At 38.6% G+C, this 21,835-nt stretch overlaps 1 protein-coding gene across 2 annotated transcripts in view; it reads left to right on the top strand.

Moving 5' to 3' along the window:
• thoc2 (THO complex 2) overlaps nt 1–21,835 on the top strand; it is a 145,591-nt gene that overhangs the window by 86,092 nt on the left and 37,664 nt on the right. For both annotated transcript variants that reach the window (XM_067456848.1, XM_067456846.1), the window contains exons 22-27: nt 8,614–8,778; nt 14,583–14,858; nt 19,050–19,191; nt 19,277–19,434; nt 20,808–20,936; nt 21,254–21,385. In XM_067456848.1, coding sequence (XP_067312949.1) covers nt 8,614–8,778; nt 14,583–14,858; nt 19,050–19,191; nt 19,277–19,434; nt 20,808–20,936; nt 21,254–21,385 — 1,002 coding nt within the window. The remainder of the gene's footprint in view (nt 1–8,613; nt 8,779–14,582; nt 14,859–19,049; nt 19,192–19,276; nt 19,435–20,807; nt 20,937–21,253; nt 21,386–21,835) is intronic.

The raw sequence follows: 21,835 nt of genomic DNA, 5'->3' as shown, positions 1-21,835 counted from the left end.
TGATTTATGACGGGCAGCATATATCTGCTGCAAATCCCCCATTCCCAAACACACATGCATATAGTATGCTGTATATAAGTTGTTCACTTGATAAATCTAACATTAAAGTTAAGATACGCTTAGTTTAATAATTTCAACAGGCCTTGAAAGCTTGGGCAAAATCGTCTGGCAGTGACGTGTTTTTGTGTATTTTATTGTTTATTTCACAGCACTGGATGTCATGTAGTGATTGTGAAACACACAGAACACTGCACTACACGATTTTATGGTAAAATCGGTTATCTTTCATGTTAATAAGGTCAAGTTGATGAAGAACCGCGGCTTTTATGCACCGTGGCTTTAATTCAGTGCGAGCATCGCGGCAAAAATAGACTCGCTGACACAAGGGTATGCTTATAGAACAGCAGAAATATGATCGGCTTCTCCTCTTTAAAAACTCTTACATTTAGTTTGATTTAAACACTTTCAAAGGGTCAATGTTTGTTTCCATACATTTTCCAGCTCTTGAATACTGGGAATTGACATTCAAGAACACTGAAGCCTGTTACTAACAAATGTTACGTGCTTTTGTGTAGATCCAAACATTATAATTGCTAAACTAACACACACGTCTCACCCGAGAACGGTTTCTTCGGGAAATTAAATCGCGCCGGGCTTTACAGAGTTTCACAGAGGCTGCGCAGGCGCAGTGATCTTTTTTTTTTTTTTTAAGCGAGTGATGATTGACAGCATCTGAAGTGTTGACGTGTGTTGACCGTTTTAAAATGGCAGCTCGTCAACGTGCCTGGAGCGTTCGAATAAGGTATCTACGTATACATATCTATGGCCCCGTTCACACTGCAGGCCAAAGTGGCCCAAATCTGATTTTTTTGGGGTCAAGTGACCAGGTCAGACCTCTTCAGAGGTAGTGTGAACACTCAAATCTAGCTCAGGTCTGATTTTTTCAAATCAGATTTAGACCACATACATATGTGGTCCTGAATCTGACCCAGATCTGATTTTTTCCAAAGTGGCTGCAGTGTGAACAACCAAGGCGGATTTAATGTGACTTTTACGTCAATCTATGTCGACATTTAGACCCAATTAGGTGTTAGACCTAATTAGTATATGGGGAGATACTTTAATTAAAGCTACGCAAGAAGTATTCTACCGTAACCGTTCTGTTTTTGAAAAAAATAACACATGAAATGGAAGAACGGGGACACAGAAAAACGTGGCTTCAGTGCCAAAGGAATGTGACAAAAGGCCAAAATAACCAATTTTGCTCTTTCTTTTCGTTCTCCTCCTCTTCAGCACATGCTCATTAATGTTATGGCTTCCATTACACAAACATTTTTGCTTACTTCCTCCATAACCTCTCGAACTTTAGTGCAACAGCGTGCTGCGTCTGATGTCATTGATATTGTTCGTTTGTACATGCGGGTTAGTTTGAAACCTCAAACAGTTCACACTGGAATCAGATATAGGCCACATTTTAAAAGGTAATGTGAACAGCCAAACAAAAAATCAGATCTGAGCAAAAAATCAGAATTGAGCATTAGGACTTGCAGTGTGAACGGGGCTTAAGGTAGTAGCCCTCAACTGATGTTGTGTTTTGGCCTGAAGCTCCACCCTCCACCTATCGACTAATCACGAAGTCAATAGTGTTTGAGCATCTGGGTTGCCAGATCTGCTCTAGTTACCACCACAGCTGCAGATCTACAAACGTTCCTGCTGATCCTGCAGCCAATCCGGCAACCTCGAGTCAGGGGGAGAGGGAGAGGGAAGAGTGATTTGCTGTACCAGTTTTGGCCACAATCCTACATACACTTCCTTTAAAAGCGGATTACTAAAAGTTTGTTGCCTGCTTACTTTTTAGACAAGTTAAATGGAGCCATGATAAAGATAGACACACAGACAGACTAGGGCTCCTGGAGGGGATGTTCAGGAAGAAATGTCTTAGAAAATTGCACATTTTAATGAGGTAAAGACTGCCAATTAGGAAAGATGCCCTATTAGATGAGAAAATGTATTAATGACTGAAACGTCATGCTGTCGGAGTTCAACATAGCAGGACCCTTTATCATTGTCTCATATCACTGGCTTTTGACAGCCTGTCCAAGTAGGCAAACTATTAACAGGGTAGTAAAAAAACAACAACTCTTATTTACTCTCAGGCTGTTCCAAACTAGCTTGATATTTCTTTCCTCAGGAGCACACATATCGTACCAGAATTTTCACAATGCTGTTTTCCAAACAGCAAAGGACCTTGAAAGGACAAAACTGATCTTAATGACACCATACAAATAGTTCAGATGGCTAGTGTATTAATCCAAGTCACTTTTTTTGTCTATTTCGCTGAAAATATAGCTCTAAATCTTATTCACACAATTGTGATAATCGTGACTTTTTCCTCACGATCCTGTCCTTATGTCCTAGTAATTGTTTACAGATGTAACAAAAAATGTTTACATCTCACAAATTTTCCTCAGATTTCTGAGTTTAAATCTCTGTTTTTTTTTTAAAGCCTAATTTTGTGGACAAAATAATCTGAATATATCATTCAAGAAAAGTTTTGGTCATTCCATTTTGTTTTTCTGCATATTAATGCACAAAATTATACATTCACCAAATGCCTTTTGTGAACCATGCAGACTCTTTCGTCCACAAAAGTAGATGGGCCACTGGCTTTGGATTGGATGTCGAGAGCACTTGGAGAAATCCTGCTGACCTAACAACTGTTTTGGCCCTCTGCCCTGCTCATTTTCTTTCTTTATTTATTCACTTATTCTTACTTTATATCATTGCCTGCCTGATGCCTGTTGCCTACCAAGTGAATTCAACATTTAGTATTGCATCGATAATAAATCATGAATCTGTTGGTCTTGACTTGAAACGCTATGATTTGCCCAGGGCTGAACTCACATGTAATATAAGGTTTCCCATGGGTCCTTGAAATCCTTGAAAGTTTGTAAACATGCGTAGATAGAGGTCCTTGAAAGTGCTTGAATTTATTTTGTGCAAGAAGATTTCTGGAAAAAAATAGCTTGCTTGATTTGTTACACACATTTCTGCATTACACTAAGTGTTTACAGTGCTTATATTAAGAGTCAATGACTGTATATTGTGTTCAATACACATAAAACATTTGTGATAATCTGTTCCCCAAGTATTTTATTTAATATAATGTTGACTTGCTTTGCTTAAGATAATGTAAACTCATGAGGCGAGGATAACTTAAGCATATTCATATGCATATATTCTTAAAACACGAGCCTGAGGATTTTCAATAAAATCCATGCAAAAGTTAATATCAGATCATTTTAGAATACAGTTTAGGATGTACCGAATATTCTTCAATTTTATGCAAGACAGAAATTACAAATATAATATCAGATCTGTCATGTGACACAAAATAAATGCAAAAAAAAAGCTTTTTGCATAGTTTGACACATGAAAACTGTAACAATGTATCTTACAGATAACACAATGTTACCTAGCCTGGTCTCACCAGACTCTTGTACATTTGATTTATTCAGAGTCTGGCCACTCTCCATTGACAAGCGTTTACTACCTTGAAGGAGGATTCTCTGTTGAAGTTTAAAACTTTTGGATCTGCCATAACCAATCGTTAACATTTCTTCGTGACACGTCATCTCAAACTAGCGCACGACATTAACGTCATCGTTCTCAGCCACTCCCTCTGTTCTCTGATTGGACCGGTTAAAATGTGACCGGAGAAAACCAGATAATATACCGCAATCCCAGACGCAGTACTGAAGAAATATTTAATTTGAGCTGAAGTACGTAGGAGGACGGAGCCAGGCTAGATGAAGTCCTTGAATTTGAGGGTATTGAACCTGGAAAGTCCTTGAAGTTGAACTTAACCAAGGTGTGTGAACCCCATAATATACAACTTGCAATTCAGAGAGAGATGTTAGCTCTTAAAATTGTAAAATAAACTTTGGAATTAACAAAAACGGTCATAATCGTGAGATAAAGTAACAATTTCCTTTCTTTATACAGTCGTTTTTTTTCTCATGGCACAAACGAGCTTCCATGCTTTTCCATCATAGTTGACATGCCCATATTTGAATACATACGAAGGATAAATGGTTTGGAAAACTGAAGCCAAAAAGGAGATTTTCTGTGAATATGGATGTAAATTAAAAGATCAGTTCACCCCAAAAAATAAAATAAAAAACTCAAAAGAATGCATTTTGCAGAAAGTCAATGTACATTTTCCATGAATTAAGATCATACAGTGATCATCATAAAATTACTTCATAAGACTTGAGCTGTCAGATTTCCTTGAGCTGCAAAAACATTTCAATTATTTTCCTTGCAAAGCAAACTGATTGAGTTTTAGAAACTTTCCACGGTTGTCATTGTGTCGCAGTGTGGAAGAGAAAGTGGCCCGTTTTAAGCCATGGGAAGACAGGAGTTGTGCTGAACTTCTGTGATTTTCATCCACCCACATACACTGGCAGTTTGCTTTTCATGTTCAGCAGCTGCGTAGCTCAATTACTCACTGGGTAATCCAATTGACTGTTTCCTCTTTCCCCCCATGTTCTCTAGACATGTCGCAATTTACAGCAGATGGTGCTAAAAACTAACATCATCAGCTCCATTCTGTGTGGGACTGCGAAATGATGCCGCCGGTCGATCCTTTTTGCTTTTTTATTTTTTCTCTCAATGTCTCAAATTAGAGCCTTTAGCAAATAATTCCCTCGCGCGATGCCAAATTGTCTAAATAATTGCTCATGGTGTGAATGAGAAATGCACTTTTTCCTGACATCAGTGGGGAAGCTTTTAATTATTAATTTTGGCTCTTTTTTTTTTTAAACCTCACTTTGCAGGAAGTTATGCGCTGCTCATTACAATCAGCACAAATGTGTGACGCTCCTGTGCCCGGCTATGATGCACCACGGAGATTGATTGACTCATCTCTCAGACTAAATATGCATTCAGCATGATTGCATGGTTTATGCATAAGCACACTGAAAAATATTAGAACAACTTTATAATTTGTATAAATTTGCCTTATTTTGCTTGTTTATAACATCTTTTTGGCATGGTGTTAAAGAGTTGCCACCCAGTGTTTTATATTTTGTTAGTGGTTTATGCAAAGGCAAGCATCACTTAGCTTAGTCATGCATTTGTTTGTGTTATGGACATGAATGGTCCTTAAAAGGTGCACTATAAAACTTTCCGTCCACTGGAGGGCGCCTATTTAAAACAAAGCCGTAGTTTGATGACAAAGTGTGAGCGCAGCATCTTGGGATGTGTGGTCTTCACCTCACAGCCGGTGGAAAATAGGACTCGGGCAGAAATCATGTTGATGGATGCGGTTATTAACGTTACTGTAGTGTGAAGCAGAGCAGGACCGAGTGTTGAGGAGCTGAGCACGGCCGCTGGAGCGATTGTTAAACAAATACCCGCCTCACAAAAACCGAGACTTTTATTTTAACGGGACACATTCGCCGGGCGCCTGCATTGATCCGCTCTTCCGGTTATGATTATAAGGTAAAGCAGCTCTGTTTATCATATTAGATACATTTAAGTGTGTTGAAAATGATGTTATGACGTTACTCCGTGTGTTCACTTGTTCACACTGCTAAGAGTAAAGCGCTCCTGCCAAATAAAACCTGAAACCGAGGGTAGCGCAGATATGACGCGATTGACAGGCGACTCCCACAAACGCTATGCTGAAGCGTCCCGGGTCATTGGTTAAATTAGCAATTTTCTCACAATTTACAAATAGTTGGAAACATTTGGGATATTGTAAGTACTCAACTGAACAAAATATATAACACCGGCCTAGTGGTTTTTGGATATTTTACTGCAAAAATACTACATAGTGCACCTTTAAAGTCATGTGTCTTGCTGAAGAGGTCATCAGACTTCTCACCCCACGACAAACTAAGACACATTTAAAGATCAGATAGCAACACCCTAGCATTATTGCGGCCTGCTTTGCATTGCATGAGCAAGGGCCACTTCAGAAGGCAGAAATACTGGGGAAAGCTCATTTTCTGTGACTCAAAGCAACTCATGCATTTCATTAATTTTCTTTCTCAAAACGAGCGGTGGAAAAGTGACGGCGAGTTCCTCAGGCGGCGTTGTGTAAGTCTGAACCGATTCGAGCACTAAAAGCAGGCCGAATCAATCTCATCTCCCTTTGATGTCCAGTTTTGTTGTGAGCACTCTGAGCAGAACGAGGATTTTGTGTACAGGTTTAGAGACGTATCCTCTGTTTCTGTCTTTTGCATTAATTTCTGAATGGGTACCGTTAGATTTAAGGGGGTTGAAACACAGCTTCTGCCAATCTCATGTTAATCTTGAGTATCTATAGAGTAGTATTGCATCCTTAATATCGCCTAAGAGTCTTTAGTTTTATCATATTTATAAAAGACAGTTAAGCTGTACCGAGTCTTTCCGAATAAAACCAAGCGGCTGGAGGAGTTTTGTGTGGGCGGAGCTAAAGTCACATTAATGTTGTTTACTTGATGTGCACTTATGCGCCGAAAGCCAACAACACAGCTATTTGAAGCGGTTTTACTCACTGCCTGCGGTTCATAATGGTGAACCTTTATCATTGGGACCCCTCAATCCTTCATCATTAGACAATCAGCAAATCCGGCGTCGAACTGGGCCTTGTTTATAAAACAATCATCGCCGAAATGCTGGTAACAAAAAGAAACGCTTGGGTAAATCTGTTGCTGCTCCGGAAAAACGAACTCCATCCACTGTCCCCTTTACGCTGGCTCTTTGGGAAGCTGAACAAGGTTGTCTTGCCCTGACAACCAAAAACACACTTATTTGGTGACATTGTTGATTTCGTGAAGTCCTGCGACCTGCGCAACGCATCCGACAAATTTCCTAAAGCCAAGCAAAGCTTGCTTTTGCTCTCTCGCTCTGGTCGACTCTTAAAAACAAAAACAAAAACCACCAGAGTTTTCTGATTTGTGAGAAAACAGAAGGAGTATTTTTTGCACAGAAATACTCCATCAAACGTCCAACTTATTTTTTGAAACTTTGGCCATGTTTAGCATGGGAGTCTTTAGCATGGCATCCAGAGCCTAACAACTTCCCAAAAATGTTTTGATACTTTGTGCAATTTTTTGGGGTGTTTTTTGTGTGTTAAGCTAGCATAACTAGAGATGTATAAGCAAAATAATCTGCTTGATCACCTGAACAAGGTGGTATCAGCCCCCCAATTGAAGTGGCTAGTTGGTGGTGAGAAAACAATCTGACCAACAAACCAAGCTGTTGTATAATTCATATTGGGAAATGCATACTCAAAAAAATCAACCGTGTCTGATTCTGTGAGAATATTAGTATCACAGTTGAGCACCTCTTCATCTTAAAATGTCATTTATCTTCTCAGAAATGCTTTCCAAACAAACCCTTGAATGATAAATAACTGATATGCCTGCCGAGCTGGCTTATCAATCCATCTTGATGGATGACACTATGAGAGCAAACTTGGAACGTAACTGATTTACTCTGACCAATGAGAGGACAGTTTTACTCACATGTGTCTTCTGCAGGTCTGAAAATGCACTTAGAGAGGCAGAGGCTGATTATTTGTTAAAAACTGGGGGAGCTGGAGGTAAATATTGACTTAGAGAATCTCAATATTGATTCTTAAAAGCCCATGATCAATATTAATGTATTTCCTGCAGTTCTTTTCAGTGTCAGCGAGCGACTCCTGCTGCTCAATCTACAGCCATGGCAAAATTAGGCATTTTAACCAAATTTGCAGTCTGAACTGAATGTGATGAAATGTTGTCTACTAAGCAAAAGTGGCAAGAAACGGTTATTTTAAGTGAGTCAAATGCAGTCAAACTCATAAATAAATGACTCCTTTGAGTGAATCATTCAAAGAAACTCAAACGCAGGAGTTTGAATTGAATCAAATCCCAAATAAATAGTTAGCGCAATCAAATAACAAACTGCAAAAATAATTTACATGTGGATAAGTCTTACATTTTATATTACGCTTAAAACAAAACAATATACATATTGAAGCTTGTTTACTCTCTACTAATTAGTCTCAGAATTACTCAATCTTCGTTGGACGCAGCAAATGTGACTTTGTTTCTTGGCAGCCGTGGATTCTGATTTCCAGGAATTAAAGCCCGGCCTTCAAACGTGTTTGTGCCCCTATGCTTCAGACCGTAGACTAAATTTGAGACTTGTTAATTACACCTCTTTTGCCTTCATCTGCCCTTCACTGCTGTACGAGACATTGACACACAATACAGTCTCCAGTCTGAAACTCCAACAGTGTCGTTCGACATTTAGGCCTCTTTAAATTTGTCTGGCAGTTAAACATCTGTACGGAAACATTTTAGGTAGGTGACCCCAGTGGTCAGGCCATACCTCTCCTCTTCCTCAGGAATCGCTCCCTAGTGTCTCGCTCCACTAAATTGCTTTACTGTGCCTCCCATGGATTCCAATGGAAAGCCTGTGATGAATGGCTTTAATAAAGCGAGGTGCAGTTCCCCAAATAAATGAGCGACCTGAGGATTTATTAAGAGCATCTGCATTTGGCTGGGACAGAAACGTGGACCAGAGGGAGAGCTGCGTTTAATGATGAATGCTTCTCTTTCTGCTTCTTTTCCAAAGTGTCATGACACCCTTGTGCAGTTTGGTGGCTTTTTGGCGTCTAACCTCAGTACAGAAGATTACATCAAAAGGGTGCCGTCAGTCGATATCCTCTGCAACCAGCTCCACACGCCCCACGACGCCGCCTTTTTCCTGTCTCGGCCCATGTATGCCCATCAGATTCTGGTGAGTGATCAAACCAAACTCTTTCACACCATAGCGTCCAAGACAGAATCCTAACACAAATGGATTTGAAATGCCCTACATGTGCAGCAAATGAAAGGATTAATTCACCCAAAAATAAAAATTGTGTCATTAATTCCTCTCCCTTATGTGGTTGGACAGCCGTCAGACCTCCGTTCATCTTCACACACAGATGAAGATATTAGTGTTGAAATCCGATGGCTCAGAAAGGCCTTCATTGACACCAATGTCATTTCCTCTCTCAAGACCCATAAAGGCACTAAAGACGTCGTTACAAAGCCCATCTCACTACAGCGGCGAGAGAAGTTTGTGCGCAAAGAAAAAATGAAATAACGACTTATATAGTGATGGGCTGATTTCAAAACACTGCTTCGAACCGTTATGATTCAGTGAATCAATTCATGTTTCGCATCGCCAGTCAAACTGCTGAATTCACGTGACTTTGTCGATCCGAATCATGAATCGATTCACTGAATTAATATAAGTCATTTTGGGTTTTTTTGCACACAAAAACTGCAGTGAGATGGGGTTTGTAACAACGTCTTTAGTGCCTTTATGGGTCTTGAGAGAGGAAATGACATTGGTTTTCAAATTTTCATTTTTGGGTGAACTAACCCTTTATGGTTCACGTATAGCACATCTCAGGTGAAGCGCATATGTAATTCTAACACTTGCATTTGATTGCAGTTTGAGCTTGGTGTTTTTTCGCTAAGCTAATGAATCAATCAATATTTCAAACAAAATACCATTATAGTTAGACTTTTTTTGTTTGTTTTTTCAAGTAAGCATAAGTGTGTCCCGATTAGGGCTTTGCACTAGGGCTGCAACTAATGATGATCGATTAGTTAGCTGATTTATTGGCCGGATAAAAACACTTTCTTTTATTGACAAAATACACTATTCCACTTCCTGCCCAATGCTGGGCTTCAAACAAACGAGTCAGCTCAGTGCTGTGAACACATACGGAAATCAGCCATGGTGTTACATCAAATAATTGTTATTGTAGTTATTCCATGGTAATCACAAATTAGCCATAGTTTTGCTTCAAATCCATAGTTTTACTATGATGTTCCGGTTTTTATACAAATGGTAGCCAATAGGCCAAATAAAACATGATTTTACTATCTAGTAGAACCATGGGTAATTTACTTAAAGGTATCTGCTATGCATTATGTGCAAACAACGTTACTAAGCAACAGGACACTTTAAATCCCTACATTAAAAGGATATTAAAGAAAAGAAAAAAACAACAACACACAAACAGTGTTATAAAATGAGAGGAATGTTCTACACACTCACACAGGTTTGTTTCACTATATTAGTGAGGACATTACATAGACTTCCATTGATTTTTTTTTTATCAGGTTAATGCTACTTTCTATCCCCTAACCCAACCCCTATCCCTAAACCTGCCCATCACAGAAACATGTGCAGAACAATAGATTTAAATAAAAACATGTTTTGGCCGATTTATAGGCCTTTTTAACTAGTGAAGACCAGTCCAATGTCCTCACTAGTGAGTCATTTTCATATTTTACTATATAAGTGAGGACATTTGTGTCCTCACAAGTATTGCCAAACAAGGAACACACACACACACACACACACACACACACACACACACACACACACACACACACACACACACACACACACACACACACACACACACACACACACACACACACACACACACACACCAGATAAGAGGAATGTTCTGCAGGAACACACACACATTCACTATGAACAAAGTAACCCATTACTGTAATTTCTGTCAATACTGGAATTACATGTTGACTTTTAAACCTATATTTAGCGCCCAACAACAGATATTTTGGCGAAATTCATGTTTTCGCGCTGAATATTAATTGTCTCCATCTCAACTGCTTTGTCTGTTTGACAAGCATGCACGCCGCTCATTCAGTGAAGATTGAAGCTTAAAATGCAGACTGTCAGGACATGCTTTCATGCAAAATGGAAATACTGGAATTAATGCGTGAATTAGTGCAAAGCGTTCATTTTAAAGGTTATATCCTTATCTGTAAATATTACAGAGGATGCACACGCATCTGTCAAAGCGCATGACGGGGTATGTTAAACGCTAATAAGTTTGAGTTATATAGCGCCTTTCCCAGGCTCAAGGACGCTTCACAATAACATTAAATAACAAGCAGTTTACATAGACGGACAGTAGACATTTGGCCAGTCCAAGTAATGAGTGATTGCAGTTGCAAATCGCACTACATTTACAATACAACAGGAAAGACATAGGTAACAAACATTAATTATAGACAGCATGGTGGCAGTTAGAGTAGAGATGAAACAGATTATTGGTAGTGAGTTAACATTTTGATTGTGTTATGTCAAGTTAACATTTTCATGACTGATAATACTGATTAAACAAATGTGTTTTATGTTTACATTTTAATTCATGTAACGTGGTTGTTGTCCTGAAAGGCAGGGGGAGAGATTTCCATAGCTTATGGGCTGTAACAAAGAAAGACCTGCCACCCATAGATGATAAACGAAATCTGGGAGCCAGGTGGGAACGATAGGTGGGAGCCAGACCATTAAGTGACTTAAAAGTAAGAAGAAGAATTTTGTAAGTGATACAGGATAACACCGGTAGCCAGTGCAGTTTACACAGAATTGGAGTGATATGGGCAGTTTTTTTGGTGTAAGTTAGTAGTCTTGTGGCAGAGTTTTGGATATATTATTATAATGCATTACCTTTCCATGCTAGTATTTTTAGATGCCTTTTGTCCATGGAAATGCTTTATTCAGTGCTGCAATTTGGTTTTCCGTGCACAGACCCAACTTATCGATATTCAGAATCGTTTTCGTTAATCGTTATGTTTTATCAATTAGTTGTTGCAGATCTAATTTACACACTTCCACACTTTAAAAAAAAATGCTGTTTAGGATAAATAGTGCAAGTAGTGTATTCACACTGGAAATTACACTGAGGAAAAATGCACTTCAATCGGATGATGCACTTAATTACCAAGGTTATTTTCGTAAACGAAAACTGAAACTAAGACTAAAACTATTGGTCAAAAAACATTTTCGTAAACTGAAATAAAATTAAAAAATCTGAATAAATAAAAAACTAAAACTAAACGAAACTAACTACTCTCACTAAAAAACTAACTGAAATAAAATAATAATTAGCAAAAATAAATATTCGTTTTCGTTATTAATAAGCTTTCTTTAATGTGGTGGAAAATCTGACTGTGGCGGTTGAGGGAGTGTATATTGCGCTACTGCGCGTGAAGTGATCTGAGTGACGGACACGTGCAGACAGGCAACACATCGCTAAACGGCAGTTCACAAAGAATCAATGCGTCCGTGGCAGTGAAAGGGGAAATAACACAAGGTAATGAGATGCACGTTGAACTTCTTTTAACTGAAGCTCACTGTTTAAGAATGCCGTTTCTTACGCGACGAGAGACGCAGGCGCAACAGTCAGCAACTATAGTAGCAAGTAACGTTACTAGCCTACTGTGCGTTTGAGATTTCATGTTTGCACAGGCTCAAAGGTGTTATCATAATCATTTACATTATATTATTATCTGTGTGGAGACATTTCCCCACAAAGTAGGGAATACCAGGATACACACACACACACACGTTTGTTTCACTATATAAGTGAGGACATTGCATAGACTTCCATTGATTTTATATCAGGTTAATGATATTTTATATCCCCTAACCCTATCCCTATCCCTAAATCCATCCCAAGAACGTGCAAAAGAATAGATTTAAATAAAAACATGTTTTGGCCGATTTATAAGCCTTTTTAACTAGTGAGGACCAGTCAAATGTCCTTATTAGTCAGTTATCATAATATTTTACTAGATAAGTGAAGAAATTGGCCCCCTTTACAATTATAGCACAACACACACACACACACACACACACACACACAGCACAACAGTGTGTGTTGGCTGTATTCAGATGACTTTAGCTGCTAGCCTACATTGTACTACTGAAGAAATTAAAATAAGCTTTTAATTGTTTAACAATATTTCATATTTGTTATGAATGAGTTTGTCTGGAATTTATAATTTTTACTTTTATATTTTACTTTGCATTTATTTTGTTCTTTCAGATAGGCTAATACTCAGAGGATCTTTGTCAAAAATATCAAATATAATTTTTTAATATCAAAATATAATTTATTTCATTTTTAATCTCCAGATCGTTGTTTGTATTGGTCATAGTTTGACTCAAGCTTTTTTGCTCAAAGGTGAAGACCCAACTTTATGCATGTTTTGTAAGACCGTCCTGGGTTTAAACAATAATGCCCGTTTATCAAGTTATTTCACTTAAGGATGTTTAGTAAGATTAAACTCTAATCTGTGCAAACATTAAACTTTGCTGAAATTAAAAACCTTGATTTGGTCTCTACACTTCATTATGCTAACTCTGCTAAACTATAATTACTAAAACTATAACTGAAACTAAATAAATAAAAACTAAATAGAAATGTATTTGCAAAATAAAAACTAAACTAAAACTAGCAAAACCATTTGTAAAACTAACTAAAACTAAACTGAAATTTGTAGCAAAATTGAAAACGATAATAAAATAAAAACTAATTTCAAAAAGCAAAACTATAATAACCTTGTTAATTACTAAGGCAAAATGAATTGTGGAAGGTTGGACACTTCATGCACACAGATTTAATAACATTTGCATCCAGTTGAAAGTGTATAGTGTTATCTGGGACATAACTTATATTTATATCCAGCAGATTCATTCTGCCATCTTGGGTGGGTTTTGATCTAATACATTCTGGGATTCCTGTTCACGCCAACATGAAAATTTGTTTATTCCAATGCAAAAAGTAAAACAAAAAAACAACAATGAAAATGGTGAGTCACTCTCTGACAGTAGGTGACGCTTATAGAAATGCTGAAATACCATTTAAACTTTTGTGTAAGACTGTATGTATCTCTCAACAAACCAAACACATATATGATTGATTGATTTGATTTGATTTATTTTGGGCAAGTGAACATTTTTATACAATGAAATGAAATTGTGCGGTTAATCCACAAATGCAATAACAAAAAGCTTGCATGTAATGTGCAAGGTTATTTTCTCATTTACCCATAAAGGAGTGGGAAAACCTTTTTTTAATGCCACCCCATTTCTCATAAATCATATAACATAACATAATGTTCCTTTTTTTTTGTATTAGACAATTACTTCATATCATTACACTTTAGAACGATAAGTAACTATTATATCTTTGGTAACTTAATTACATTTCAATAATAATTATAAGATACCAACAATGGTAAGGACATTTTACAGATACCATGATTGTTTGGTGTTTCTCAAACAAAGGTTTGATTAGTGCAAAAATGTTGCAAGACGATAACAATTGACGCTTGAAGAGTCTTTAATAGTGATTGAAATGGCTAATTATCCAATAATGCAATATTACCACAACACTTTGCTTTTGCTTTAATAAAAAATCTTGCACTGCAGTGAAATGGGATTTTTTATTTTTTATTTTGCAGCATTATAACTTTTATATGATGCTGGCTGCCTAATGAATATTTCATACAGAGCTCATTTTGTGTTTTCCCACATGCTTAGACCCCCGCTACAGCTCTCCAGGGCGGTGTAAAGTTAACCCCATCTCTCTTCACCGCTAACGAGATTTACCACCCCCTAGTTCCACGTGCAGGCCTCTGTGTACGCTCATCTTCAGGCCTGTGTGTTGTGCTTGAGTGAATTATAAAGCTAGCCTGCTGTCTTTGTGTTCCCATCAGTCCAAATATGACGAACTGAAGAAGGCAGAGAAGGGCAACCGGCAGCAGCAGAAGGTTCATAAGTACATTGCAGCCTGCGAGCAGATTATGGCCCCTGTGCATGAGGCAGTCGTGTCTCTTCACTTGCCCAAAGTGTGGGATGACCTTCGACCCCAGTTTTACGCCACCTTCTGGTCCCTCACCATGTACGACCTGGCGGTACCACACAACGCCTACGACCGGGAGGTCAACAAGCTTAAGATGCAGATCAAGGCCATTGATGAAAACACAGAGATGGTGAGACACTTTATTCAGATCCTACAAAAACTCTGTTCTGTGAAGAGCACTCTCAGTGCATTATTATATAAGGAACTGTATGTAAGAAATGTATTTTAATTAATCATAAAATGCCTCTTTGTCACTCATAGATGCAAGCTCCTCACCTTTAGGTGAGAATTCACCTTTTTGAGATCAAAATAGGTCACCTATGAGATTTTCGTAGATCCAATGAGAAAGTGTGTTGGGGGGTCTGTTCAGGCTGATCTTTTATTTTTTTAATGGCATTACAAGATAATAAAGAAATGGGGTTTAACTTACGGGGCGGTGTAAAAAGTATCCCATATTGATGCCTTTGTAACTAGCGGGATTTTCAGTTTTGAGTGTTAATGAAGCTATTAGGGGTGTAACGATATATCGCGATATGAAAATGTGACGATGCGTATCGTTGATGGAAACTATATGATTTGCGATATATATTTGTTTTATCCAAGGCTCAACTTGTTGTAGTAGGCCTATTTATAAGGTAAAATTCACCCGAACACAAATAAATAAATGTAGGCTACCACAAATGTAAATTCTGCCATATGTAACTACTCACCATGTTGTTTTTCGTTTAACTTCCAAACACAAATGAAGATATTCTTTATGAAACCGGGGGATTTCTATTCCTCCATTTTTAAAGTCCAGTCCTCTCAAACTCAAAAGATGGAAAAATGCCAAAAAGGCATCGTAAAAATAACTAATCGAGTGGTCTAATCCAAATCTTCTTAAGTCTCCAAGTCTTCTGAAGAGACATAATGGCTTTATATGATGAATATATTTAAAATGACGCGCACACTGTAGTAAATACGGACGTTCAGATGATTGCGATATTGTAACGCGAGTTCTGTATCGAGATGCATATCGAATCGTGACACGAGTGTGACGTTACACCCCTAGAAGCTAAGATGATTTCCAATATACATTTATTTTGGTTGTTGTCGTCTTTTTTTTTTATTTGTTTATGTATTCAGGCTCCCAGATCTATTCAATCCTTTTTTTTTAAATTGTTTTGCCCATCATAAAACAAAAAAAACTCTTAACCTCTCACCTGTTAGAATTAGTTTTCAGCCATATGCAAATTGACTTAATAGTGTCTAGAAATGAGCATGAAAAGTAAATATATATTATAATCTCTATCCACGTAATGTTCTCACCTTTTTTACCCCTCATCCATTTGCATCCCTGGTCACTAGACATTAAGAAATCATGTTCATTTCAAATGACTTATATCACTGACAACAATAGTCCGGCCAGGATATTGTCATTTATAAGTTGTTGTTGCACCCCTCAACTGATGTTGTGTTTTGGCCTGAAGCTCCACCCTCCACCTATCGACCAATCACGAAGTCAGTAGTGTTTCTGCATCCGGGTTGCTAAACGTTCCTGCTGATCCTGCAGCCAATCTGGCAACCTCGAGTCAGGGGGGAGGAGGAGATTGGATAGTGATTGCAGTACCAGTTTTGGCCACTATCTTGCATACACTTCCTTTAATGTACACATAGCTTGTTACGTCTTATGCCACCGTTACACACACAACTTTCAAAAGTCGCTGGATCAATGTCAGCTCCACATTCTCACTACAGGACTTGGATTGCTGACAGGTCTAGAATTGAACCTGCTAAACGTCTCTCTGGACACTTCTCCTCATATCACATCTTTGTTAGTTCAAACATAGCAATCATCACACTTGTGAAAGAGCATGGATCTCCCTCTGATTTTGGGCTTTTGTGGGCGATCTCTGTCAGAAAAATCGAGGCTAAAGTAGTGTAATGAGTGTGGGTGGCCTTCATAGATTGTAAACAGACAGGACACAAATCAGTGGCCTTTTCCACTAAGCCAGTTTCAGTGGTTATCTATCCAGGTAAGTGGGTTTAATTAAGGTCTAGCAGGTTTAATCTAATGCATTTTCTTCTTTTAGGATAAACCCCTTGACATGACATCTCGTTTTCAAGGGGATACTAATACACACAAGTTTGATAACCTAATGCAAGACAAAACAATAATCACTTCGTCTAAAACAACAAACAGTCAACTACAAAATTAACACATAAGAAATGCTTTGCCTAGCACTAATGAATATAAGCATAAATACATAATTTAAAGCAAGTACAGTGTGTTTCAAACCAGAAACTAAACCAATTGTTAATACAATTAAAGGGGTGGTTGATTTATGATTGGACTTTTGTAACTGCGAAATGTTGCTGTTTGAGCATAATCAACATCTGCAAAGTTACGACACTCAAAGTTCAAAGCAAAGGGATATATATATATATTGCTTTTTAAGGACTACAACAAACAACTAGTATATATGTGTGTGTCTTGCATTATTTAAGACACTCATTAAGCACTCATTTTCAACGTTTCACTCTACGCCGTTTCTGTTACTGAACCAAACATGATGCTGTTACTAGGGATGGGTATCATTAAGGTTTTAACGGTATTACTACTCTTAACGATACTGCTTATCGGTCCGTTACTTTAACGGTATTCTTATCTGTACTTTTTGAGATTATATATATACCACACACACACACACACACAATTAACAAAGATACACATTATATAGGCCTACACAGTGCTTTAATTTCAGGAAGAATTCTGCATAGTTCATCATAGATAGGATAAATTAATGCTTATTAAAGCTGAAGTTATTCATTCAAGAGCTGCGAGTGATTTTATCTTTGCATTTGGTTGTTTAATTCGCATTAATTCATCAGCATGTTTATTTCCACTGCTGCCTCTTTAAGACAGACGTGCAGATCTATAGGCGATTGATAATAGGCAGATGCACTACATTTTCTCCCAACTATCCATAATAACAGCGTCCATTTTAGACACAAACTGTGTTTAAGAGACTCTCCAAGCCGGTCATTTTGACAGATGTTTGTGTACATTTGATCGTTTAGACGTGAGTGTGAAACCGAAAGTGTAATTTGCTCGTCTCGTTGCGGCTGTTTCAGAGCGCGCGCCGACTTGGGAACAATCTCTTGCACACATTTTTGTGCTTTTAATCGCTCTTTTTATTATTAAAGCAGTAGCTAGACTGTATTTTACAACAATCACTGATCGTGCTGATTCTGTGTGAGTTATAGGGAGAAATGACAGCGTAGGCTACTGCTGCAAAGGGAATTAAGTTGCCCTAGATATAAATATTAAAATTTTAATCTTTGCCAAAGAAGCCAAAATCTAAAATATCACATTATCACAATCTGTCCTCCGTCATCACTCATTGGGGCACGTCACGTCACGTCAGTCACGTCACGTCACGTGTATTTTCAAAAGTACCGACAGCAGAACCGATAACGTCCGAGCTTATCGATACAACGGTCTTTCAAAATTCAGCCCCGGGGCCCGCTTAATACTGGGTTTCGGTACCCATCCCTAACTGTTACATGATTGGCTGTTAGCATGTCAATCCTTGCACATTGCTGGGTTACCAGAGAGTGAGTGCCTTTGTTCGTACAATGAACGTTTTATCGAACACATTTTTTATTTAAATGGATTACATGTCTATCGTGATGCATATCGTTATTGTTTTATCGCCCAGCCCTAGTCACGTGATCCTATGATCTGTCCTACTGAAGTAGCTGTTCAGTTGAAGCTCTTAATAGTTTTAACAGCTCTCTTCATCAGTAATGCTGCCAGTCAAATACAAAGACTTTGCAGAAATGTTCTGCTCCATAGACGATTTAAAGGTCTTAAAAGAACAGCTCAGTGTTTCCTACAGGATTGTTTAGCAGCGGGACATGAACCTTACAAATTGGCATTTAAAAACATGCCTTCTGAAAGCACTCTCAAAAATAATGGTTATATTTGCCAGGGAAAAACATTATAAATTCAAACACTTTTGCTGGAAAATAATTGCATTCAAATACTTGGGGATTAGTTATTATTTAAGCTGTTATAATTAATCCTTTTGACATTATCACAAGTCACAATATTATGTCAGATAATGGATAGGCTGCAACAACACTGTTTAAAATGTGCAATGGTCAAATCAACCATCCCGTTTAATTTAGAGTGCAAGCTCAAAGCACATCCGAAATATACAATAGTTTTGCCGTGAGGCTGTAGATTCAGACGTGGCGCTGCAACAGCAATGCAGGAAACTCTGCAATGTCATACTGCAGTCAGATGTTGCTCATAAAATGGTCCTCTCTTTTGCAGCCCCCGAACAAAAAGAAGAAAGAGAAGGAACGCTGCACAGCGCTGCAGGACAAGCTGCAGGAAGAGGAGAAGAAACAGCTGGAGCATGTGCAGAGAGTCCTGCATCGCCTCAAACTGGAAAAAGACAACTGGTTACTCGCTAGTGAGTCCTCGGAGAGCTCTCTCTGCATCTCTTCAGCGCTCAAAGGCTCTTCATGTCTCACTCACCCCGCTCTCTCTATTCTCAGAATCCACTAAGAATGAAACCATCACTAAGTTCCTGCAGCTCTGCATCTTCCCCCGCTGTGTCTTCTCAGCCATTGACGCCATTTACTGTGCTCGCTTCGTGGAGCTGGTGCACCAGCAGAAGACGCCCAACTTCTGCACCCTACTTTGCTACGACAGAGTGAGTCCACTGCAGTGTGCATAACCATTACAGACACTTCACAACAACAGGCTAACCATTGGTGTCTACTTTTTATTTTCTTCTCTTAAAGGATAACTCCAGTGAAAAATGAAACATTAATAATTAACACATGGTTAGCGAGTAGATCGTTCTCTCGGATGTGTTTTCATGAAATCGAATGTAACAAGTTTTATCTCTTAAAACAGATTAGCTTAGAATGTGAGTGTATGGGGCATAGAATAAGTAAAAATAAATCGCTAGTTAATACCACTAACAAGGCTTAAAATAGCCTCACACTAACACGATAGCATAATGAGGGTCCCTACATGCAAACCAAAGAACTCTGTAAGAGTACAAACAGTTTAATAAGAAGATACTTTATAAAGACAGTACATTACGCGTTTACAGACAGCAGCCATCTTGGAAAACAGTCTCGACGAGTCGAGCGACGAACGCTGTGCTAAGTGATGAACTGTGACTTGGAGCCTCATATGGGACGCCTTCTTCCCTTGTAGTTAGTCAACCATATATTTTAATAAACAGATATAGTTCATGCATTTCCATGTAATTTGATCTCACAAACTTAATTCCTATCGATCAGCTTACTAAGCACAGCGTTCTCATTTTGACTCCTTTTGTTCCTGCGGTGGAAACGCGGCTTAAAGGGATACTTCACTGCTAGGGCTGGGACTACGCATCGACGTCATCGATGACGTCGATGCAAAAAATAAGTTGACGCAAAATATGCGCGTCGATTCGTCAGACTCAAAATAAAGATGGCAGCGCCGGAGAGTAGTAGCAACCATAGATATACATAATAAAGTGTATTATATAATTAATATAAGTATATTATTTATTATGTATATCTATGGTATCAACACGAGTGGCTCCCCAGACTTTCAGAAGTGCAAGGCTTGCGGGTTGGCGCGCGGCGCACACGGAACAAGCGCTCTTAACACAGGCGCGCATGCACGCGTTTTGTTGTCACGGCTACATAAACAAATTTCTGCACACAGGAAGACAGATGTTTTGGTAATACTTTATGTATTTTAGTCACAAAAACAAACGTTTGCATCAAGTGAAAGCATCGGGCACATTGGCTACCTACATAATAAGCTGTTTTAAATTTAAAATGTTCACTGTCTAATCGCGCTGATGTGACCGAGAGTATCCATCCTCTAAGTGAGCACAGTTTCATCCCAGGACTATGACTATTATTGACGCCCGTAACCGTAATGTACTCCACGTTTTCACTGTCATGCCCCGGATGCGCGTGGCGTTTCTGTTGCGCGTCTAATGAGCTCTAATGAGCATCATGGGTCTGTGTTCAATGATGCCACAGCTTACTCAAACTGTTTCTGTCCTCATCTTAGGTGTTCTCTGACATTATCTACACGGTAGCGAGCTGCACGGAGAACGAGTCCCGCCGCTACGGTCGTTTCCTGTGCTGCATGCTCGAGACTGTGACTCGATGGCACAGCGACAGAGCCATCTATGAGAAGGTATGGTGTGCTTTCACAACTGACGATCACTTTAGACTCTCGCTAAATTATTCTGTCAGTGCTGTCTCTAGCGCGTCCCTAGTTGAGACTAAATTGGTATCTGTGAAAACGAGTTGGCAGCACGTCCGTTCCTTGAAGGATCAGAGTGTTTAAGTGTTCGTTAGGAGAAAACTGGTCTTTAAAGCTCAATCATCTTCCATTGCACATTTTTTATCAGCTAAAAGTGTGACATATTTGGAGGTTTTAGGTTAAAAGTGCACTGTCAGAAACCTTTGGTGTTATTTGGTTGTCTTATTTGTTTCTGGTTCCTCCTCTAGGAATGTGGCAATTATCCTGGGTTCCTGACCATTTTCCGAGCCAGTGGTTTTGACGGAGGGAACAAAGCTGATCAGCTGGACTATGAGAATTTCCGGCATGTTGTCCACAAATGGCATTACAAGTTGACTAAAGTTAGTGTTGCACTCCTTAGCTCTATAAAATGCTATACATATTTTGTTGTCTGTGTAAAAATAGCAACCAAAAAGCAATTGGCCTATCAGTAAGCCCCTCCCCTCGAACACAGATGAGCCAATGGCAGTTGAGTATCAGTTGCGCTAATGGACATTTTTAGGTTTCAGAAACATTGTAAGATCTGAAGCTATCTCAACAGTTTGATTAGGTTTATGCTACAGAAATGGTAAAATGATGTGCCTGGGTTACTGTAACACAGATTCCAGGTATCCTGAGAGGATTTTCTGGATGTCATACTCTCATTAAGTTACGATTAAAGTTAGTGAGTCCATGTTAACGTACAAACCTAAATAGCTGACAGTTCTCACGTCATGTATAGTCTAGGTCGAAAACACAAACCAAGTTCTACATTTGAGTGCCTCTCCATGTTAAACTGGTTAAATATACAA

The sequence above is a fragment of the Pseudorasbora parva genome, chromosome 11, assembly GCF_024679245.1.
Source record: "Pseudorasbora parva isolate DD20220531a chromosome 11, ASM2467924v1, whole genome shotgun sequence".
Taxonomy (NCBI): Eukaryota; Metazoa; Chordata; class Actinopteri; order Cypriniformes; family Gobionidae; genus Pseudorasbora; species Pseudorasbora parva.
This window is presented reverse-complemented; position numbering and strand designations above follow the sequence as displayed.